Raw genomic sequence first — 17,519 nt, forward strand, 5'->3', positions numbered from 1 at the left:
TAACCCCTCTCGTCTTTTCCCCACCTCACAAACAAGAGCCACGTAAATATAATTTAAAAAGGGCGAGAGGGACATGGAGAGAGAGAGTTATCCGACACTGAGGCAGTCCATGGAGCTTGATACACTGGCACCCACAACTGGGAGCGGATCAGATGCAGCCGCAGCCTCACCCAAGGCTGGAGCCCTCTTTGATGTATGTATTCTATATCTAGACCGTCCATCAATTTTTGCAAATCATTTTAAGGCATGAACCAAAATTCAAGCAGATCCAATTTTCAAGTAGAGCGTACCACAGAAAACAGTGATGATTGACTATTAATGGGCTACAAAAGTTTTAGATCAAGCTGAAGTTTTTAATGGTGGGGTGTTCATCATCTTTCCCATAGTATGGTCCACATAATGTTTGGATCTACTTCATTTTTGGGATTATGCCTGAAAATGATCTACTGAAAACGGATGAACGGGGCGGATATAGAATACATACGTCAAGAGGAGCCAACAGAAAGGACCGCACCGTCTTAGGTCAGGCCCAGGGACGCACCTAGTCCCAGGCCTCGCCTAATCCGCTCCCGTCAGAACTTTTACGCGTGGCGTACACTTGTTTGTTAAAAAAGGACCGTTGGTTTACTTCCTAATTTAACAATTCAAACATGTCCATTAAACTGATAGTCAGATAATCAAACAAGCTTAATTTTTTAAATCATATTACATCTAAACTGGGAAAAATAATTTGGACAGTTTAATTTCAGTTACTTATATGCCACGTATGCAATTTTTAAGTAATCCGTAAGTGGATGCGTATCAACAATCGTAGTCAGTCAGAGTATCAAAGTTTTTATGTATAAAAAATGCTAAATCTCACATCACTTCTCTAGTATATATAGTAGCCCATGTGCCTCTTTCAGATATATTCTCCTCATCACGGGCTTTCTCGGCCTTGTAACTCCGTCGATGAGCTCTAGCTCAGCTCAGATCTGAAAGAGATACAAAGCTTTAAAACGCGAAATGAAGACCCGATTGGTGACTCAGAAGCTTGGTTATTGCGTTTTCCTCTGTTTCCTTGCTCTGAATTTCTTCTCAGCGTTCGGATCCCGGCTCACGAAGCTCACTACTGAGGAAGGTAATACCCATCCCCTGCTTGATATTGCTTCTGTCAGCGCAGTAATAGGCACCAACTAAACTAATACACTATCACTCGGTGTGGGATGATTTTGAGGTGCGTCTCAATTGGAGAATGGTGGAGAATCGCTATACACCGAATGATGGTGTGTGTGTGCCTTTTTTGTTTTTTTTTGTTTTTATATAATAGTGTTTTTGGGGTTGTGATTTTTTTATTTTTTATTTTTCCTTTTGCTAGTGAATGCGCTTAGACATATCGGGAAGCAATTGGGGAAAACAAACTGGAATTTCAGCGTAGATCCTTGCAGTGGAGAAGGCAATTGGGCAAGGCCAAACGCGGACAAGGGATTTGAGAGCTATGTCACGTGTAACTGCTCGTTCAACGACAATGCCACGTGCCACGTCGTGGACATGTATGTATTCCATCATTCATGTGTTTCTTCTTCTTCTTCTTCTTCTTCTTCTTCTTCTTTTTTAGCTATTAAATTCCGGTTTCAGAGAGGGGGAAGAGAGTCCGTGTCAGGATACTCTGGCAGTGTGTGATGGATGATAGGCAGGCGCTTGGAAATTCCTTATGAATTTCATACTAAAGGTACAAGAAATTCAAATTAAACCGTCTAAATTATGGGTCGCAGTTTATTTGTATGATTGATCAAAATATGTGGTTATTGGACGGTTAAATCTTGCGACGATGCCACAAAAAGTTCTCACGATTCATGGATCAGGATTGCTGGACCAATCTAATTTCGGGGAACGTGCCTTTGCCAAACTGGATTCCACAACTTCTGGTTTAATTTGAATTAATATATGCCACGTGTATAAATTATAAGTGCATGCGTATCAAGCATCATTCTCGCCAGAGTATCAAATAACTCAATGAAAATGTTGTCGTGTTCAATTCAATCCCGGTCTGAAAAACGAAAGAGTCTAAGACATCAGTAGTCAAGTAGAGACTCCTTGAGTGTTTTAAGGCTGAGTTGGTTAGGACAGAACATCGATTTTTAATGCATGGTAGAAGATCAGTTCAGTTTTTAAAATTTTCTCTCACACACAGCTGATTAATGATAACTTAGTGAGAGTTGTATCCAATCAAGATCATAGCATGTGTAGACCCGTTGGGCCTGCATGCTGAGATGGTCTAATAATCAGAACCATCCATGTTCTCATATCTGCAGACCCATTGGGGCTCACATGCTGAGATGGTCCAATGATCAGAACCATCCATATTCTTGTATCTGTAGATCCATCGGGGCCCACATGCTGAGATGGTCCAGTGATCGGAACCATCCATGTTCTCGTCTCTATCGCATACTCTTACACTCAAGAGATGCTTCCGTGCATTACTAATCGTAACAACTTTAAAACATTGAAAAAATAATAATCAGTGGTTTGAATTCAATTCCAAGAATCAAAGGTCAGGATCATCACTGAAACATGATTTTGTGGCTGTAGCTTGTTCATGTGCGGTTTAAACCATCATACCATCTCATAATGCGGTCCAAAATGGGGGCACGGATGCTGGCTATCCTGAGTCAGGATTAACGGCACAGGCAAAACGATGTCGGTGATTAAAGACGGTCAGCTCACATGAACATATAAAAAATAAAATAGCCACCACTGGTGGGCCCACCAATATTTAGGGTCTAATTAATTAATTTCAGTCAGAGCCTTTTTGACACTGTCTCTTTTTAAATACTTAGTCAATGTTGGACGCGCCATGCACGCGGGAAAATGAGAAGTGAAATCACATCTACACCAGCAACGCGCAAGTTGCATATGATGCTATTTATCAGGGTACTGAGTAAACTCTGTGGGGCCCACCTTGGATGTATGTGTCTTATCCATGCCGTCCATCCGTTTTATCAGATCATTTTAGGCACCGGTTGTAAATGGAAGAGTATCAAAAGCTCAAATAAACCACACCACAGGAAACAGTGGGGATAATGATGGTCCAACGTTGAAACCTAGGACTAGGCCTGCAGTGATGTTTATTTATCATCCAAGCTGTTCACAAGGTCATACGGACAGGGATGAAGGGAAAACACAAATATTATCTTGATTCAAAATCTCTGTGGACCACGAGAAGCTTTCAACGGTGAGCATTCAAATCACAATATTTCCTTTGTTGTGGTATACTTGAGATTTGGATATGTTTCAGTTTTGATATGATGCCCTAAAATGTTCTGATAAAACGGATGGACGGCGTGGATAAGATACATACATCAAGGTGGGCGCTACAGATTTTTCTCAGTATGCAATCTGCTTCCCTATATATATTTTTACTTTTTTAGAATATTTGAAAACGTCGACATCGAAAACCTGTATGGAACCCTCACCCAGTGGGAAATCGTTTCATCGTTTGGTTTTGAGTCCAAATTTCCAAAAAAAATGTCAAAGGCCTAACGGTCGAAGGGTGAGAACATCGTAGCCATGGAAATCGATTTGGTAATCGATGTTTAGGATTTTTTTTATTTTTTTTTATTTTTTTATTTTTTGTGGGGGGGGGGGGTGACATCCATGTTTCGTGAGTGATGCTTTGAAAATGAAAATTAATGTCCAGAGTTAAATTATTTTTTTTTCATACAAACTGCAGCAAACTCAATTTCCGTGGAAATCAAATTCATTTCAAACAATGCTAACCAAAGGGCCGTGCAAATGAAAGCTTTGAAAATTTATCATGGAAATTTTAGTGGCTATTTTTGCTAAATAATGTTATTCTTTATTTTAAAGTTGGGCCTTCACCCTTTTGAGGAATTGTTGAAAAATATTTCGAAATGATAATTTAGATACCAAAAAAAAAAAAAAAATAATAATAATTTAGTCATGCTGAAGTAAGTATCAGATACATACACTGTCCTTAGAGATTGCCACGCCAACGTCCATTCACATAACCCCAAACTCTCCCTCTCTCTCAATTTCTCAGTAAACATACCAAAGAATGGTTTATAAATCAGAAAAACTCCCAATCTCTAAGCAACATGGGGACAAAGCTAAATTTAAATTTTATTTTAACAAAAAACTAAACATATTTTTCTGAGAGTAATTCTACCATAGTCGGAGAGAGTAGAGATTGAAGAGCTGAAGTGCAGCCCCAGTGTGATAATGTATGAACAAGTAGGACAAGTTGTGGCCATTCACTAGGTTGGGGCTACCCCCAACATGGTCTCTGCTGTTAACAAGGCCAATCAGCTCATTATATGGTTTACACTGATGTAAAGAGAATGAACGAATAGAAAGTTACCAACAGCCAATTTTCAATTTACACGTGTTACTCACGTGATGAGTTGACATAGAAGCCTGCCAATATATGGGCATGTGACATTTTTCTTTGTGTGAATCACATCAATGGGGTGGCAATGGGCCAGGTCGTCTGGCCTGAAGGGTCAAGGCTTGCTTGCGCCACCCCTAAGCTACGGCTGTTGAAGCGAAGCCAGGCAAGGGCCAATGTTTAACAGCTTGGCCTATCTTTAGTAGGTGTTGATGGGACGCGGATTTCCTGCGAAAGCCTTTCGCAGGAAGTTCCTGCGCAAGTATGCTGGGTGGGGCCCGCTGCAATGTATGATAGAAATTCATTCCGTCCATCGGTTTTGAGAGCTCATTTTAAGACGTGGGACCAAAACTTAGGTGGATACAAAACTCAAGTGGGTCACACTAGAGGGAAAATTGGGGAAAGAAATTCCTACCGTTGAAACCTTCCTAGACTCCATCTTAATGTTTATACGCTATCCAAACCGTTTATAATGTCATTCCGAATCGGATGAAGTGAAAACACCAAAAATATAGCTTGATATAGAACTTTTATGGCCAAAATAATGATTCAACGGTTCTCACTGAATACCCAATGTTTCCTCTCGAGTGGCCCACATGAGTGTTATATACATCTATTTTTTGGTCTCACGTCCTAAAATAATCTCTCAAAACGAATGGACGGGGTGGATTTTACACAAACATCTCGGTGGGTCTCACGCAGCATCCTTCCTGCGAAAGGCTTTCGCAGGAAACCCGCGTCCATGTTGATGTATGCTATTTAAGTACAATGGCGTTGATAGCACATACTATAACTCTATAAATTTATATGTGGCTGTTAATACTTTGATAGAATATTGTGATGACTGATGCACTTGTAAAATAATTAATATTGTAAATCCCACTTTAGATGATGAATAATATATTAATACACTTATTTAATTTCATGTATATGGTGGATAAATGTGCATGGTTGATAATTGATATTATTAAACTCATGTTTGTCCTTGATTTTTTTTTAGTTTCTGGGAAATTCATAAACAAGCACCCACTATCAATTTTGCCTGTAGCATACATGTAAGTTATCATGCTCACCTTAGCTCGGCCATACCTGGGCTAGGGCTAAAGCATCTTTAGTCCGTTAGAGCCTGGGCTTAAGGCTCCCGGTCCTGGCTAAGGCCATTGCCGCCCCCGCTTTTTTTTTTTTCACCCAGATAATAAAAGTTTTTTTTAAAAAAAAGTGTCAATGAGGTTTGTGAATTGCCTGCGACCACCGACAAAAGGTTCTTGCAGTTGGAAGCTAGGTGGCCCATCGTGTTATTTGTGAGAAATCCAACCTGGCCATCTATTCTCTAGCTCATGAGCCCAAAAATGAAGCGATCCGAAACTTAAGTGGCCCACATAATAGGAAGAAATAGTGGAAATTGAATGCCTACCATTGATCGTGAGACCACAAAAGTTTAGAATCAGGCTAATAATTTTTTTTTTTCAGTTCATTCCAGTGGCAATGAACTTATCAACGGTTTGGATGACATGTTAACATCATGGTGGGCCCAGAAGCTTTCAATGGTAGACATTTCCCTCTTCATTTTTTCCAGTCGTGTGGCTCACTTGAGTTTTGGATCAGCCTCATTTTCTGGATCATGTTCTAGCATGAGCTGAAAAAACGGATGGACGGGGTGGATTTGTCATAAACATGACAGTGGACCCCACCTAGCTACCGACCGCAGGAACTTCCTCCGGTCCGGTGCAGGCAATCCGTATCCCGCAACAAGTGGTTCGCGGAAATGCGAACTGTGAGAAGTGACTGAGGCAGCGATTTGCAACGCACGTGCCAACGTGGTGCCTCCCACACAAGTCAGCTAGCGCAGCAATCAGTCGTACCACGTGCGGGAAAAATAACCTGACGTATGCAACATGCACGTGTTACCCACCTGACGAGATGAGTGGACCAGCTTTACTTTTGGCCAGGGCATGCCCACTGCGGGTCCCACTCGACGAGTGGCCGCGATCTTGTAACCGTGTGCCGCGAATGGCCACTTGAATCCCTTCCCGCCAGTATCTCCTCTCAATGCTTTTCTTTCATCGCATGCGATTTCGGTCAGACGCGTCTGACTCTTTGCTCATGCTACAGTTCGTTAAAATCTGAAAACCTTTCGGGAATTCTCCCGCCAGGACTTTACCGGCTTCGCTTCCTCCAGCAACTGTAAGCATTTCTCCCACTACCAACCGTTTCCTCTAGCCTAAACTAGAGATGCGCACGTCTTATCCTACACTCACCCGACCATGCACTCCATCACAGCGATCTCAGCCGCAACTTCCTCAACGGAACAATACCTTCGGAATGGGCTACCATGCGCCACCTGGTCGGACTGTAAGCTCTTCTCCTTCCCTACTTTGATAATGTATTAATCTTAGTTAATCTCGATAAACCAAAATCTGCTTACTAATTGCAGCTCTCTTATGGGAAACCGTCTGAGTGGGCCATTCCCCAAAACCCTCACAAAAATCACCACCCTCACGAATCTGTAAGTTCCAATTTTGCCCTCCCCTTTTCTCTGTTCTTACAGATTTGCCCTTGAGTTTCTCTTGGGTTGTCTTCCTTGGGCGGATGATAACAGAAATTCGCACTGCAGGAGCATTGAAGGAAACCGCTTTTCAGGACCCGTTCCTTCGGAGCTCGGGAATCTGATCAACCTGCAGAAACTGTAATCATTTTCTTCTGTTTTCATGTTTGGAGCAATGCCGGTTTTGTTATCTGCAGGGCTGCTTGTTTGGTGGCCCCACCATGAGACATCCCGTTTTGTGACAATCACCTCGTTCGGACGATCCTGATCGTCCATTTGTTGGTCTTCATTGTCATCATCAACATCATAGTGTCCCAGCTATTTGGGGTCTGCTCCCCCATTTAGTGGGATTGCATAGTTAAAACACTTTTAGAAAGTCATGGTGGGGCCCAGTAGGTCATCCAATGCGTGTGAGCTTGTGAACATGGGCCTTCATAGCGGGGCCAGTGGATAAATGGATCTAATCTTGGTTCCGGCGCACTACGCCATTTTGGGCAGTCCTGCTTTTTCCTTAGAAGTAAACAAAATCTTCTTCTTCTTTTTTAATTTTAATTTTTATCACTATCTTTATTTTTTCTATTCAGTGTTCTATCAGCAAACGAACTGACTGGGGAATTGCCAGCCACACTTTCTAAGCTGACAAAACTTGCTGATTTGTGAGTTCTCTCCTCCCCCCTCTTTTCTCGAGCAAATCCAATTATCGTTTGAATCTCGAATTTCTTCTCAAGCTCTTATTTTATTTTTATTTTTATTTTTATTTTTATTTTTATTTTTATTGTTGAATGTAATGCAGGAGGATATGCAGTAACAATTTCTCCGGCAAGATACCTGATTTCATACAGAAATGGACGCAGATCAAAAAATTGTAATAGCATTTTCTCTTCGAAGCTTGAATGATAACAATTTGCAATATTTAATTCCAATCAATTATCTGTTTTCATCCATCACAGGCACATGCAAGGTTGTTCCTTCAAAGGGCCTATTCCTTCAAGTATTTCTGCATTGACAAGCTTAGCTGATCTGTAAGCGGGCCTTTGGGTTCTTTTCTTTGTTGATGTCTACACTACTACTACCACTATTCTTATTGATATTTTTTTTTTTTCCTTCTTGTAATTTTATGACCATTAGGAGGATTAGTGACATAAGTGGAAGAGGGGAATTCCCACCATTGAATAAGATGGAATCCTTGAAAATATTGTGAGTTGAAATGTCTTACTTTTGCTGCCGTACAATGGTATTATTCTCCACTATCTGGTTCTTATGAAGTTTTAAGTTTGATTTTATTATGCAGGATATTGAGGAATTGTTCGATTTATGGACACATTCCTGTATATATTGGTGGGATGGAGAAATTGAAGAACCTGTAAGTAGTTTCTTAGCATATAGATAAGATCATTTAAGCTTTTGTATGGGACAAAACTTTTTTCGAATTTGAATATCTTTCCCTTCTTCGACCAAAAAAAAAAAAAAAAAGAAAAAAAAAAAAGAAAAAAGAAAAAAAAAGCACAATAAAAAGATGTGCATGTGAAGGGTTATTGTTCTTTGGTGTTCTACACAAGTGAGGGCGGTCATGGTGCTTAATTTATAGCAAATATTGATATCCATATGGATATTATGTTGTTTCTGAAGGAAACATCGCTGTTTCTCATGCATTGTGCTTTCTCCATGCAGAGACCTCAGCTTTAACAGCCTGACTGGCGATATTCCAAGCTCCTTTGAAAACCTTAAAAGAGTGGATTTCATGTAAGCCTAACATTATCAAATGAAAATTTGCTATTTGAGTCAATGCTTACCCTTGGTAACAATGAAGTGGGGATTTTCTTTATTTCTTTTCTTTTCTTTACTTTATTTATTTATTTATTTTTAGGTATTTAACTGGGAATATGTTGACTGGGCCTATACCTGGATGGATCTTGCAAAGAAACAAGAACTTGTACGTATAAGTACCTTGATGCTGAAGATTTTCACTTCATGTTTCCATGTTGTATGTAAAAAACTTTGCTGTGAATGTCCGTAATGTTTCAGCCTAAATTTCTCTTGAGAATGTAACCCCAATAGCTTGAAGATTTTAACGCCACTTCATGGTTAGTTGCAAGTCATCTTTAACGCCACTTCATGGTTAATGAGTAATGACACTTCTCAACGTGTTGAGAAATGAAAAATATACAAATGTTTGGATTTCTTTTTTTAAAATTAATTTTGATGCTGTACTGATTGGAGATCAATGCATGTCCTTTCTTACCTTGCCTTGGTTTGACATGCACCCTGGCACGGATGAGTTGAATGGTTGCTAGCTATGTACTTTCTTTATTTCATTGGAAGAGGGTTGTAGTGGGCCCACTTCATGAGCTAAACCATTGGCAGTATGAACATACCTGCTGCAATTGTGTTTCCCTAACTGTAGTTTAGGAAATTATCATTGACTTAGCAGGCCATGTTTTTGAAACACAATCTAAATACCACACAATAAAATGGCCTAGGATCATAAAGAAATAATAATCTTACTCATCAGTCTGGTCTGTCTAAAAAGCACTGCAGATTTGAACACCAAAAGATAATTTTGACAAAAGACAGCAATGATAATCATTAAAATAGCTTAGGGATGAGTAAAAATGTAAACTACTATTAAGGAAACTACTTAGGGCCGGTTTGTTTCACCAGTTACCACACTAATGAAAAGGAAATGTGCAATGATTACAAATTACTTTACTTGTCTCTTGACAACAACTACATTTGACCGCCGATTCTCGCATTTGGTTTATCAGCGGTAAAATCATAATGATGGCATTATTACATTACTTTAATGTCAAATCATCACCAAAATACAATGATGTTGTTGTTTGGATTCAATATTTGTACAGTAATTATATGAAAATGTGCAATGATTACAAATTCCTTGTCTCCTGAATACATTTGCATTGGACCGACGATTCCCATGTTTGGTTTGGCAGTGGTAAAAAATTGTAATGATGACATATTTCCCTTACATTACCAGGTCAATCAGCCAAACAAACAGGCCCTAAGTAGAAGTTTCCAGAAACAGAGGAATGTAACAAGTCTTTGTGAGATGTTCATTACTCGAGCAGCAGGAAGTTAGAAATGAAAGCCTCAAATAAATTCACATAGTTCCATCACCTTCTAACAAATCAGTTACTGGATTTTTATTTTTTTATTTTTTAATGGCGGCAATATCTTCTGTTTTCCGTTTGTTTATAAAATGGTTGTTGATATTGCTACTTAACATTGGCATGCAGGGATATTTCTTACAACAATTTCACGTGGGAGAGCTCTAGTCCAAATGAGTGTCCTCAAGGGAGCATGTAAGAATGCTTCTACTTCTGTTCTGTATCATATTGCATAACATAGATTAACATAGATTCATGTGTTTTCCACTATAACTTTTCTCATCAATATCTCCAGTAACCTTGTGGAGGGCTTCTCTTCAACAACGGACAAACTGTAAGATTCGATTCTCCATTTTTTTACATTGCAGTCTAAGCTGTTAGAGATCATTAGTGCAAGCATGACTTTGATTTACTTTTAAATCTCACATTTCTCTTCTCTCTTATAATGTAGTAGTAGAGTTCATTCATGTCTAAAGAAGAAATTCCCCTGTGCTGCTCCAAATAAACAACGTAAGTAACTTTGAAAGTAGATATAGAGTTTCATCTCAAAGTTCTATTCTTGAATGCAAATTTGTTTGTGGCTCTTTATGGCATTTCCGTTTAAAGTTCTGCAATAATCAGATCGGTCAGAAACAACTATTCTGATTTGAACAAAATGTGCAGCTCTTAACTTGGTAAATAAAATCAGGATAATGATTACAAGGAAAGAAAAGTTGGCCAAATTTTGAAATCCAGCACGTTCTGTGTGAATGAGAATAAATACCTTTGCTGTCAAGAAATAGCCAAAATCCCATATGAATGTAAAAATGGCAAAATATGCTTGAAACCTCTCTCTCTCTCTCTCTCTCTCAAAGCAAATGGGGTTGGAGACAACTTGTTGTTTGAGCCGATTCATCGAAAAGCAAAATGGGGTTGGAGACAACTAGTTGTTTGAGCTGATTCATGTACCAATGCAATTAGTCTGGTTTAGAAACCTCATTTAAACTGCTATTTCAACAACTTTCATTGATCCCACTGGATTTTGACTCTTCACATCTCTGAACAGATCATTATTCCTTGCATATAAATTGTGGAGGTAAAGAAGCAACTATCAATGGCAGCACCAAGTACGAAGCAGATGTGGAAGCGAGAGGTGCTTCAATGCTGTACTCAAATCAAAACTGGGCATTTAGCAGCACTGGGAACTTCATGGACAATGATGTTGATGCAGACAACTATATTGCAACCAACAGATCTAAGCTCTCCATGCCTGACTCAGAACTGTACACAACAGCACGCCTTTCCCCCCTCTCTCTCACTTATTATGGGCTTTGTCTGATAAACGGGAATTACACTGTGAAACTCCACTTTGCAGAAATAATTTTCACTGATGACAATACTTTTACCAGCCTTGGGAGGCGTATATTCAATGTCTTTATTCAGGTGAGAAGCTACTTACAGATTTGCCCCTCGCATTTTATTTTATGAACTTCTAATATTGAATTTGTTGGATTGACATACCAACGCGGTCAGTTAAGGTTTTCATCAATCTGCCTAGTAAACTTGCTTGGCATTGCATGCCATAGACCTCAATTGATTGCAAATTTCCCTTTTCGGCTAATAGACAATAGTTATTCTAAGGTGCAGTGTTGTGCATCAATTGTTTGTCATGTGAGTGGTGGTTGGTAAACATACATTGGCGGTTTCCCTGATATGTTGTGCAGACAACTAATTGAGCATGAACCTTCATGTATGTGGGTGCTTTGTGCAGAGTGGTTTGCCAGCAGCTATCACTTCATGTGTTGGCATAGAGTTTGGCACTCTCCCATAAATCCAATATCAAACCCCATCTAACAAAAGACATTTTGTTATGAACACCATGACCCTACTTTGTTTGGTGCTTCTATTGTGTGCATGTAACAGTTGGGCTGGGGGTCAATATTGGGTGGGACCGTGCTGGCATGCAAATGTTGTCATGTGACCCTTTGCCATGGCTGGTTGATGTTTGTTGGGCAGCTGATCAATATAATATCTCAGTTGAAAGCCAACCCCAAATTTCTGGGGTAAAGGTGTTAACAGTAATGATGATGATGGAATTTGTTGTATGTAGGGAAAACTAGTACTGAAGGATTTCAATATTGAAGATGCTGCTGGAGGGCCTGGCAAGGCAGTTGTAAAAACATTTTGGGCAGATGTGACCAGTCACACTTTGGAGATTCATTTATATTGGGCTGGGAAAGGGACAACAAGCATCCCAAGCAGAGGAGTTTATGGTCCCCTGATATCGGCTATTTCAGTGGATCCTAGTATGTTGTTCTGGCTATTTTGTTTCAGCTCCTTTGATCTCTCCCATTACTTCCACATGACAAACTGGGCTATAGAAGATTACAATTTACATAAGCTTGGCATAATATCTTAACTGTACAGTAGGATATCTTAACCTTTCAAAAAAATATATCTTAGTATCACATAATGCTGTGAAAATCTGGACCGCTGGCAACTTGTTTTTCCACCAATCTGTTTTGAGTTGGTGAATGATGTTCAATTTGTTTGTCGGGTATGGATTGAAAGAAAACTACCATCAGAAAAGCTATAGATGGTATCAAGGTATTAAAAACAGTTATGTAATTGCCATTTCATAATGGTAATGGAGGGAATTGTTATGTGTTATGGGCCCATGACGGCTGTTATGGGAAAAATGGCCTGTAATGGCTGTTATGGGGCTGATACAGTTTTTTTTTTTTTTTTTTTTTTTTTTTTAATTTTTTAAATTGTTTTAATTTTTAAAATTTTTAATTTGATTTTATTTTTTATATATATTTTTAAAGTTGGCTGTAACGGCCGTTACAGCCCATATCGTAACAGTAATTATGGTGGCCATAATGGCCACCGTTACCATTATTGAATAACTTGGTAGGGAGGAAATGTCAAAAGCTGAATCTGAAGGGGAAAAAAGGAAGGCAAAAAAAAAAAAAAAAACCAGCTTACTGATTTTGCTGAACAGAAAGTGTGATTGTTTTGGAGACATTTTAGATTTGTTATCACTGATACAGTCCAATTCTTATCAATTACATAGGATTCAAATAGAATGAGGTTGATCCTATTATAGTTACTTTCTTTCATTAATGACCTTTCAACTATCATCTGGTTACGAATATTGTCTACATTTGTTCCTTCGTGCAGACTTCAAGCCTCCTTCATTTGATGAGAAGAAGAAGTATGTCAGGCTTTTGGTTGAAGTGTTAGCTCCAGCATTATTCCTCCTCCTTTTGGCTTTTGCCATCCTTTGGTGGAAAGGTTGTTTGGGAGGTAAACCCTCCAAGTACGAAGGTAATAAAAAACTTCAACTGCGTAAAATCCATAAAGTTAACTGAATTAAGTCGTAATATAGCTGCATGTTTCTACCATTTTCAAATGTCATTTGAGCAGTCACAGCAGTTCTGAAATTTCAGAGGTCATGGACGAATTCTGTTTTTCATTTAAAAACGTATTTCTATTCAATATGGCATTCATCCAGGACCCATAGTCTGTTGTTTTAATCCTAATCAATTTAAGTTGTTAACAATAAAAAAGGAACACTCTGATTTCCTAACAAGTCTAACGGTCTGTTGGATGTACCCATTGATTGGGATTGATTTCACTTTTTGACTGGAACCATTCTGCTTCTTTTTCATGCAGCTCACTGCCTTTTCCACCACAAAACTCAAGCCAGATAAGAACAGGTCTAACCTGTTCTTAGCGCACCACTGATTCAAACAGAACACATCCTATCCACCCCCAAATCAGTAAAAACCCAACATAGCCTAAGGCAATGCCTCAAAAATTGTATCTTGTCCTTTCTTGAAATCTGAGGGTAAATTAATTGTTTGAGGAAATTCTGGAATGTAACTAACATTCTGATCATTCACTGGCCTGTATTGTGGACCTATTTGAACCCTAAATAGTTCCTGGTTTCTTTTTGTTCTTCTGTTTGGTACCCTTTTATATTCTGCACAAGCACTACAAGTTGCTTGTCAAAACAGAAATTGAAACAGTTGATTAACTTTCTGTGTGTCTGACTTTCATCTCAATTTCACCTTATTGCACAGATCTTAAAGGTCTAGATCTCCAAACAGGATCCTTCACCTTGGCACAGATTAAAGCCGCAACAAGGAACTTTGATGCTGAAAACAAGGTTGGAGAAGGGGGTTTTGGCTCAGTTTACAAGGTATTGTTATTTTGGTAACCTGTGTGCTGGCATCTTCAACTGTCACAATGTCTGTGTGTAAAATGTACAACTAGACGCACGACTGAAATTTTCATTGATTTATTGGAGAGTAATGTGACTCTTCCGAAACCTGCTTCTCTCTTCATTTTGCTGCATAAAAGCATGCTTCACCTTGACTTGAAATCATGCTGTCTAGATTTTATAGTCTCTTAGGGAATATATGAATCTTCCCATTATTCAAATGTAGGGACTACTGTCAGATGGAACTGTAATTGCGGTCAAGCAGCTTTCATCAAAATCTAAGCAAGGAAATCGAGAATTTGTGAACGAAATCGGCATGATTTCTGGGTTGCAACATCCAAATCTTGTGAAGCTTCATGGATGTTGTATCGAAGGCCACCAATTACTGCTGATTTATGAGTACATGGAAAACAATTGCCTTGCCCGTGCTCTATTTGGTAAACTTTGTGCCTGCCAACTTCTTCAATGTCTCCATTTGCCCTATTAATTGAGCTCATTTATTAGTTGGGGCAGAAAATTAACTGATCTGGTGATTACAGGTCGGGATGCGCAGCATCAACTCAAATTGGACTGGCCAACCAGACGCAAGATTTGCCTTGGCATTGCTAAAGGTCTAACTTATCTGCATGAAGAGTCAAGACTGAAGATTGTCCACAGAGACATCAAGGCAAGCAATGTTCTGCTTGATAAGGATCTCAATGCCAAGATATCTGACTTTGGCTTGGCTAAGCTTGACGAAGAGGATAAAACGCACATCAGTACTCGAGTAGCTGGAACTATGTGAGTCATCTTTATTTATTTCTTCCTAGTCTGTTTTTTCCTCTACTCCATAGAATTCTATGAATTGGTACAACTTGAAGGCTCTAAGGGCCTGTTTGGAATGTGGGATTAGGTGGTGTGGAATTGCATTTGGTCCCATGCAAATTCCATCCAGCCTGAATTAATCTAGGTATCATATCATCTAGTCCCAATAGTAGATGCTGCAGGATTTCTGGTGGATTTCAAAATCCACTTCTACTGTGGGCCCCACATTGATGCATGTGTTTTATCCACGTTGTCCATCCATATGTGCCCTTTACATGTGACATTCGAGTTGCATATGTGTACAAGTGACCGGCATCAATTGTGAAATCTGGTCTATTGATTACAATTCCATGGTCCACCAAACACAGGTTTTACTTGATACCGTGTTTTTCTCAAAGGAAGAATTTGATCCCAAATGTGGGATTGGACGGTCAAAATACCATGGTATTTTCAAACACGCAATTGTTGTGCAATGATGGTGTTAATTCCATCTAATGCAATTCATACCATTTAATCCCGTCTTCCAAACAGGCGGGCAAGGAGTAGAGCCAAAAGGACATGAGTGGAGGTGGTAAGAAAGACTTGATGAACTATGGCCTAATTGAAGTTATGACCCTTGATAGAGTGGGACAGCATGAAAGGATTCGTGCAGCTGACCCCAATTTGTAGCGATAAAGATAAAGCTTAGATGATGATGAAACGATAGAAGTCTACATGTGGATCAGTATATTATATATGTTATTTGTAGCATATACAAATTCTAAAGATGAAGTAGAAGTTAAATAAATAAAAGGTTGTTTGGTGCATGATGGACAATGTTTCAAATGTACATTCCTATAGCATCTATTCATGTAAAAGAGCATCATAAATGTAAAATTATTATCAGCTATTCACGAATACATCTGTTCACTTGTGATTGGCTTCTTGAGTTTCCACTTATGCTGATTCTTTATCTATTTATTGAAGGCCGTGGGTGTTTTGATTATGATGTAAAAGAAATGGATGTCTTAATCATCTCCATTAAAGTTGGAATTGTTTTTATATTTCGAGTAAGAATGAATTGTGCTTTTTGGTTTCCCGAAAGTTGGGTCCCATTTAAATACTTCTTTGTAAAGGCATAAATATTTTGTTCTTTTGGAAATTTAGTATTCTCGTGTTGTTGTTATTCCATCATAATAAACGGCCAAAACATCACAATGCCACGTCTTTCAGACCATAGTCCCTAATGAAACAATAATTCTTGGGCCTCTTTAATCGTATTCAATGGTAGGCCACAGGTCACCATTAGTTTAGATTTTTATTTTATTATTATTATTATTTTTTTCATTAGTTTAGATTTGACATCTTAGTGGGTTTAATTTTAAGAACTTCAATTTTGCAGTGGTTACATGGCTCCTGAGTATGCAATGCGGGGATACTTGACCTACAAAGCAGATGTTTACAGCTTTGGTGTTGTTGCTTTGGAAATTGTTAGTGGAAAGAGCAACACGAATTATAGGCCAAAAGAGGAATTTGTCTATCTTCTGGACTGGGTATGTTTAATTCACTCTCGCATTTATTGACCTTGTCATCATTGTTATTCCCAACAGTTTAGTTGTTAGAGATGACCATGTTAATGTGGATGTGGGCCAGATATGTCTATCATGGCTAAAAAATGCTACCTGAATTTTGACTTGCTTATGTTGGCTCTTTTAGGCCTATGTTCTTCAAGAGAGAGGAAATCTATTGGAGTTGGTTGATCCAAACTTGGGGTCGGATTTCTCTGCAGAAGAGGCTACAGCAATGCTGAATGTGGCTCTACTGTGCACCAATGCATCCCCGACGCTTAGGCCAACCATGTCTACAGTTGTGAGCATGCTCGAAGGCCGAACCATCGTTCAGACCCCAATTTCAGATCCTGGGCTTTTGAGTACAGGGTCAATGTTCAAGTCCAGCAGAACCAACTTTTGGCAATGTCCAAGCCAATTGTCAAATGACGATCTGTGTACTGATTCCTCTGAAACAGTCCAAGGCCAGGAAGAGAGCGAAAATCTTTTGAGAAATGGTTCAATTGGGTCCATTCGGTCATTACCCTTTTGACTTGTACATTTGTATAACGCGTTGTCATCAGTTGCTATAAGCCATCTTCTCTCTAAATTTGAGTACTGTAATGCATTTCCAACAAATGTATTGCTACATTATAATATTTAAGGAAGTTTTCAGAAATCTAAGCTGGGTTCCGTGGTGGTTCATCCCTTGGTTTTAGAAGTTAGGGGATTTTAGTTTCTTAAATAGGAATTGTGGGGTCCTGCTCATCACCAGCATGTGGGGCCCATGGTTTGGTGATCCAAGTTGACGTGATGAGACCCACCAATGATTGAGCAATATTCAAATCTTATGGATACAAAAATCCGAAGCCTTGATCTTTTGAGCTATTTTCTTTTGAATGTGGAATGCTTTGCATTCTCGTTA

At 39.1% G+C, this 17,519-nt stretch overlaps 1 protein-coding gene across 3 annotated transcripts; it reads left to right on the top strand.

Moving 5' to 3' along the window:
• Positions 1-899: 899 nt before the first annotated feature.
• Positions 900-17,278, top strand: LOC131245481 (probable LRR receptor-like serine/threonine-protein kinase At1g07650). 3 transcript variants are annotated; one of them, XM_058244973.1, is made up of 24 exons: positions 901-1,120; positions 1,358-1,532; positions 6,500-6,571; positions 6,668-6,739; positions 6,822-6,893; positions 7,002-7,073; positions 7,517-7,588; positions 7,726-7,797; positions 7,883-7,954; positions 8,061-8,129; positions 8,224-8,295; positions 8,604-8,675; positions 8,800-8,865; positions 10,187-10,252; positions 10,353-10,391; positions 10,509-10,567; positions 11,103-11,479; positions 12,147-12,342; positions 13,220-13,366; positions 14,125-14,243; positions 14,491-14,701; positions 14,804-15,044; positions 16,450-16,600; positions 16,764-17,278. In XM_058244973.1, the coding sequence occupies exons 1-24, from the start codon at positions 1,006-1,008 to the stop codon at positions 17,145-17,147; spliced, it is 3,063 nt and encodes a 1,020-aa protein (XP_058100956.1). In that variant the 5' UTR covers positions 901-1,005; the 3' UTR covers positions 17,148-17,278. The 3 variants fall into 3 exon arrangements, with proteins under 3 accessions (XP_058100958.1, XP_058100956.1, XP_058100957.1); XM_058244975.1 differs by lacking the exon at positions 13,220-13,366 and having other exon boundaries at positions 900-1,120; XM_058244974.1 differs by lacking the exon at positions 8,800-8,865.
• The last annotated feature ends 241 nt before the right edge of the window (positions 17,279-17,519 follow it).

Source organism: Magnolia sinica, chromosome 5 (assembly GCF_029962835.1).
Source record: "Magnolia sinica isolate HGM2019 chromosome 5, MsV1, whole genome shotgun sequence".
Taxonomy (NCBI): domain Eukaryota; kingdom Viridiplantae; phylum Streptophyta; class Magnoliopsida; order Magnoliales; family Magnoliaceae; genus Magnolia; species Magnolia sinica.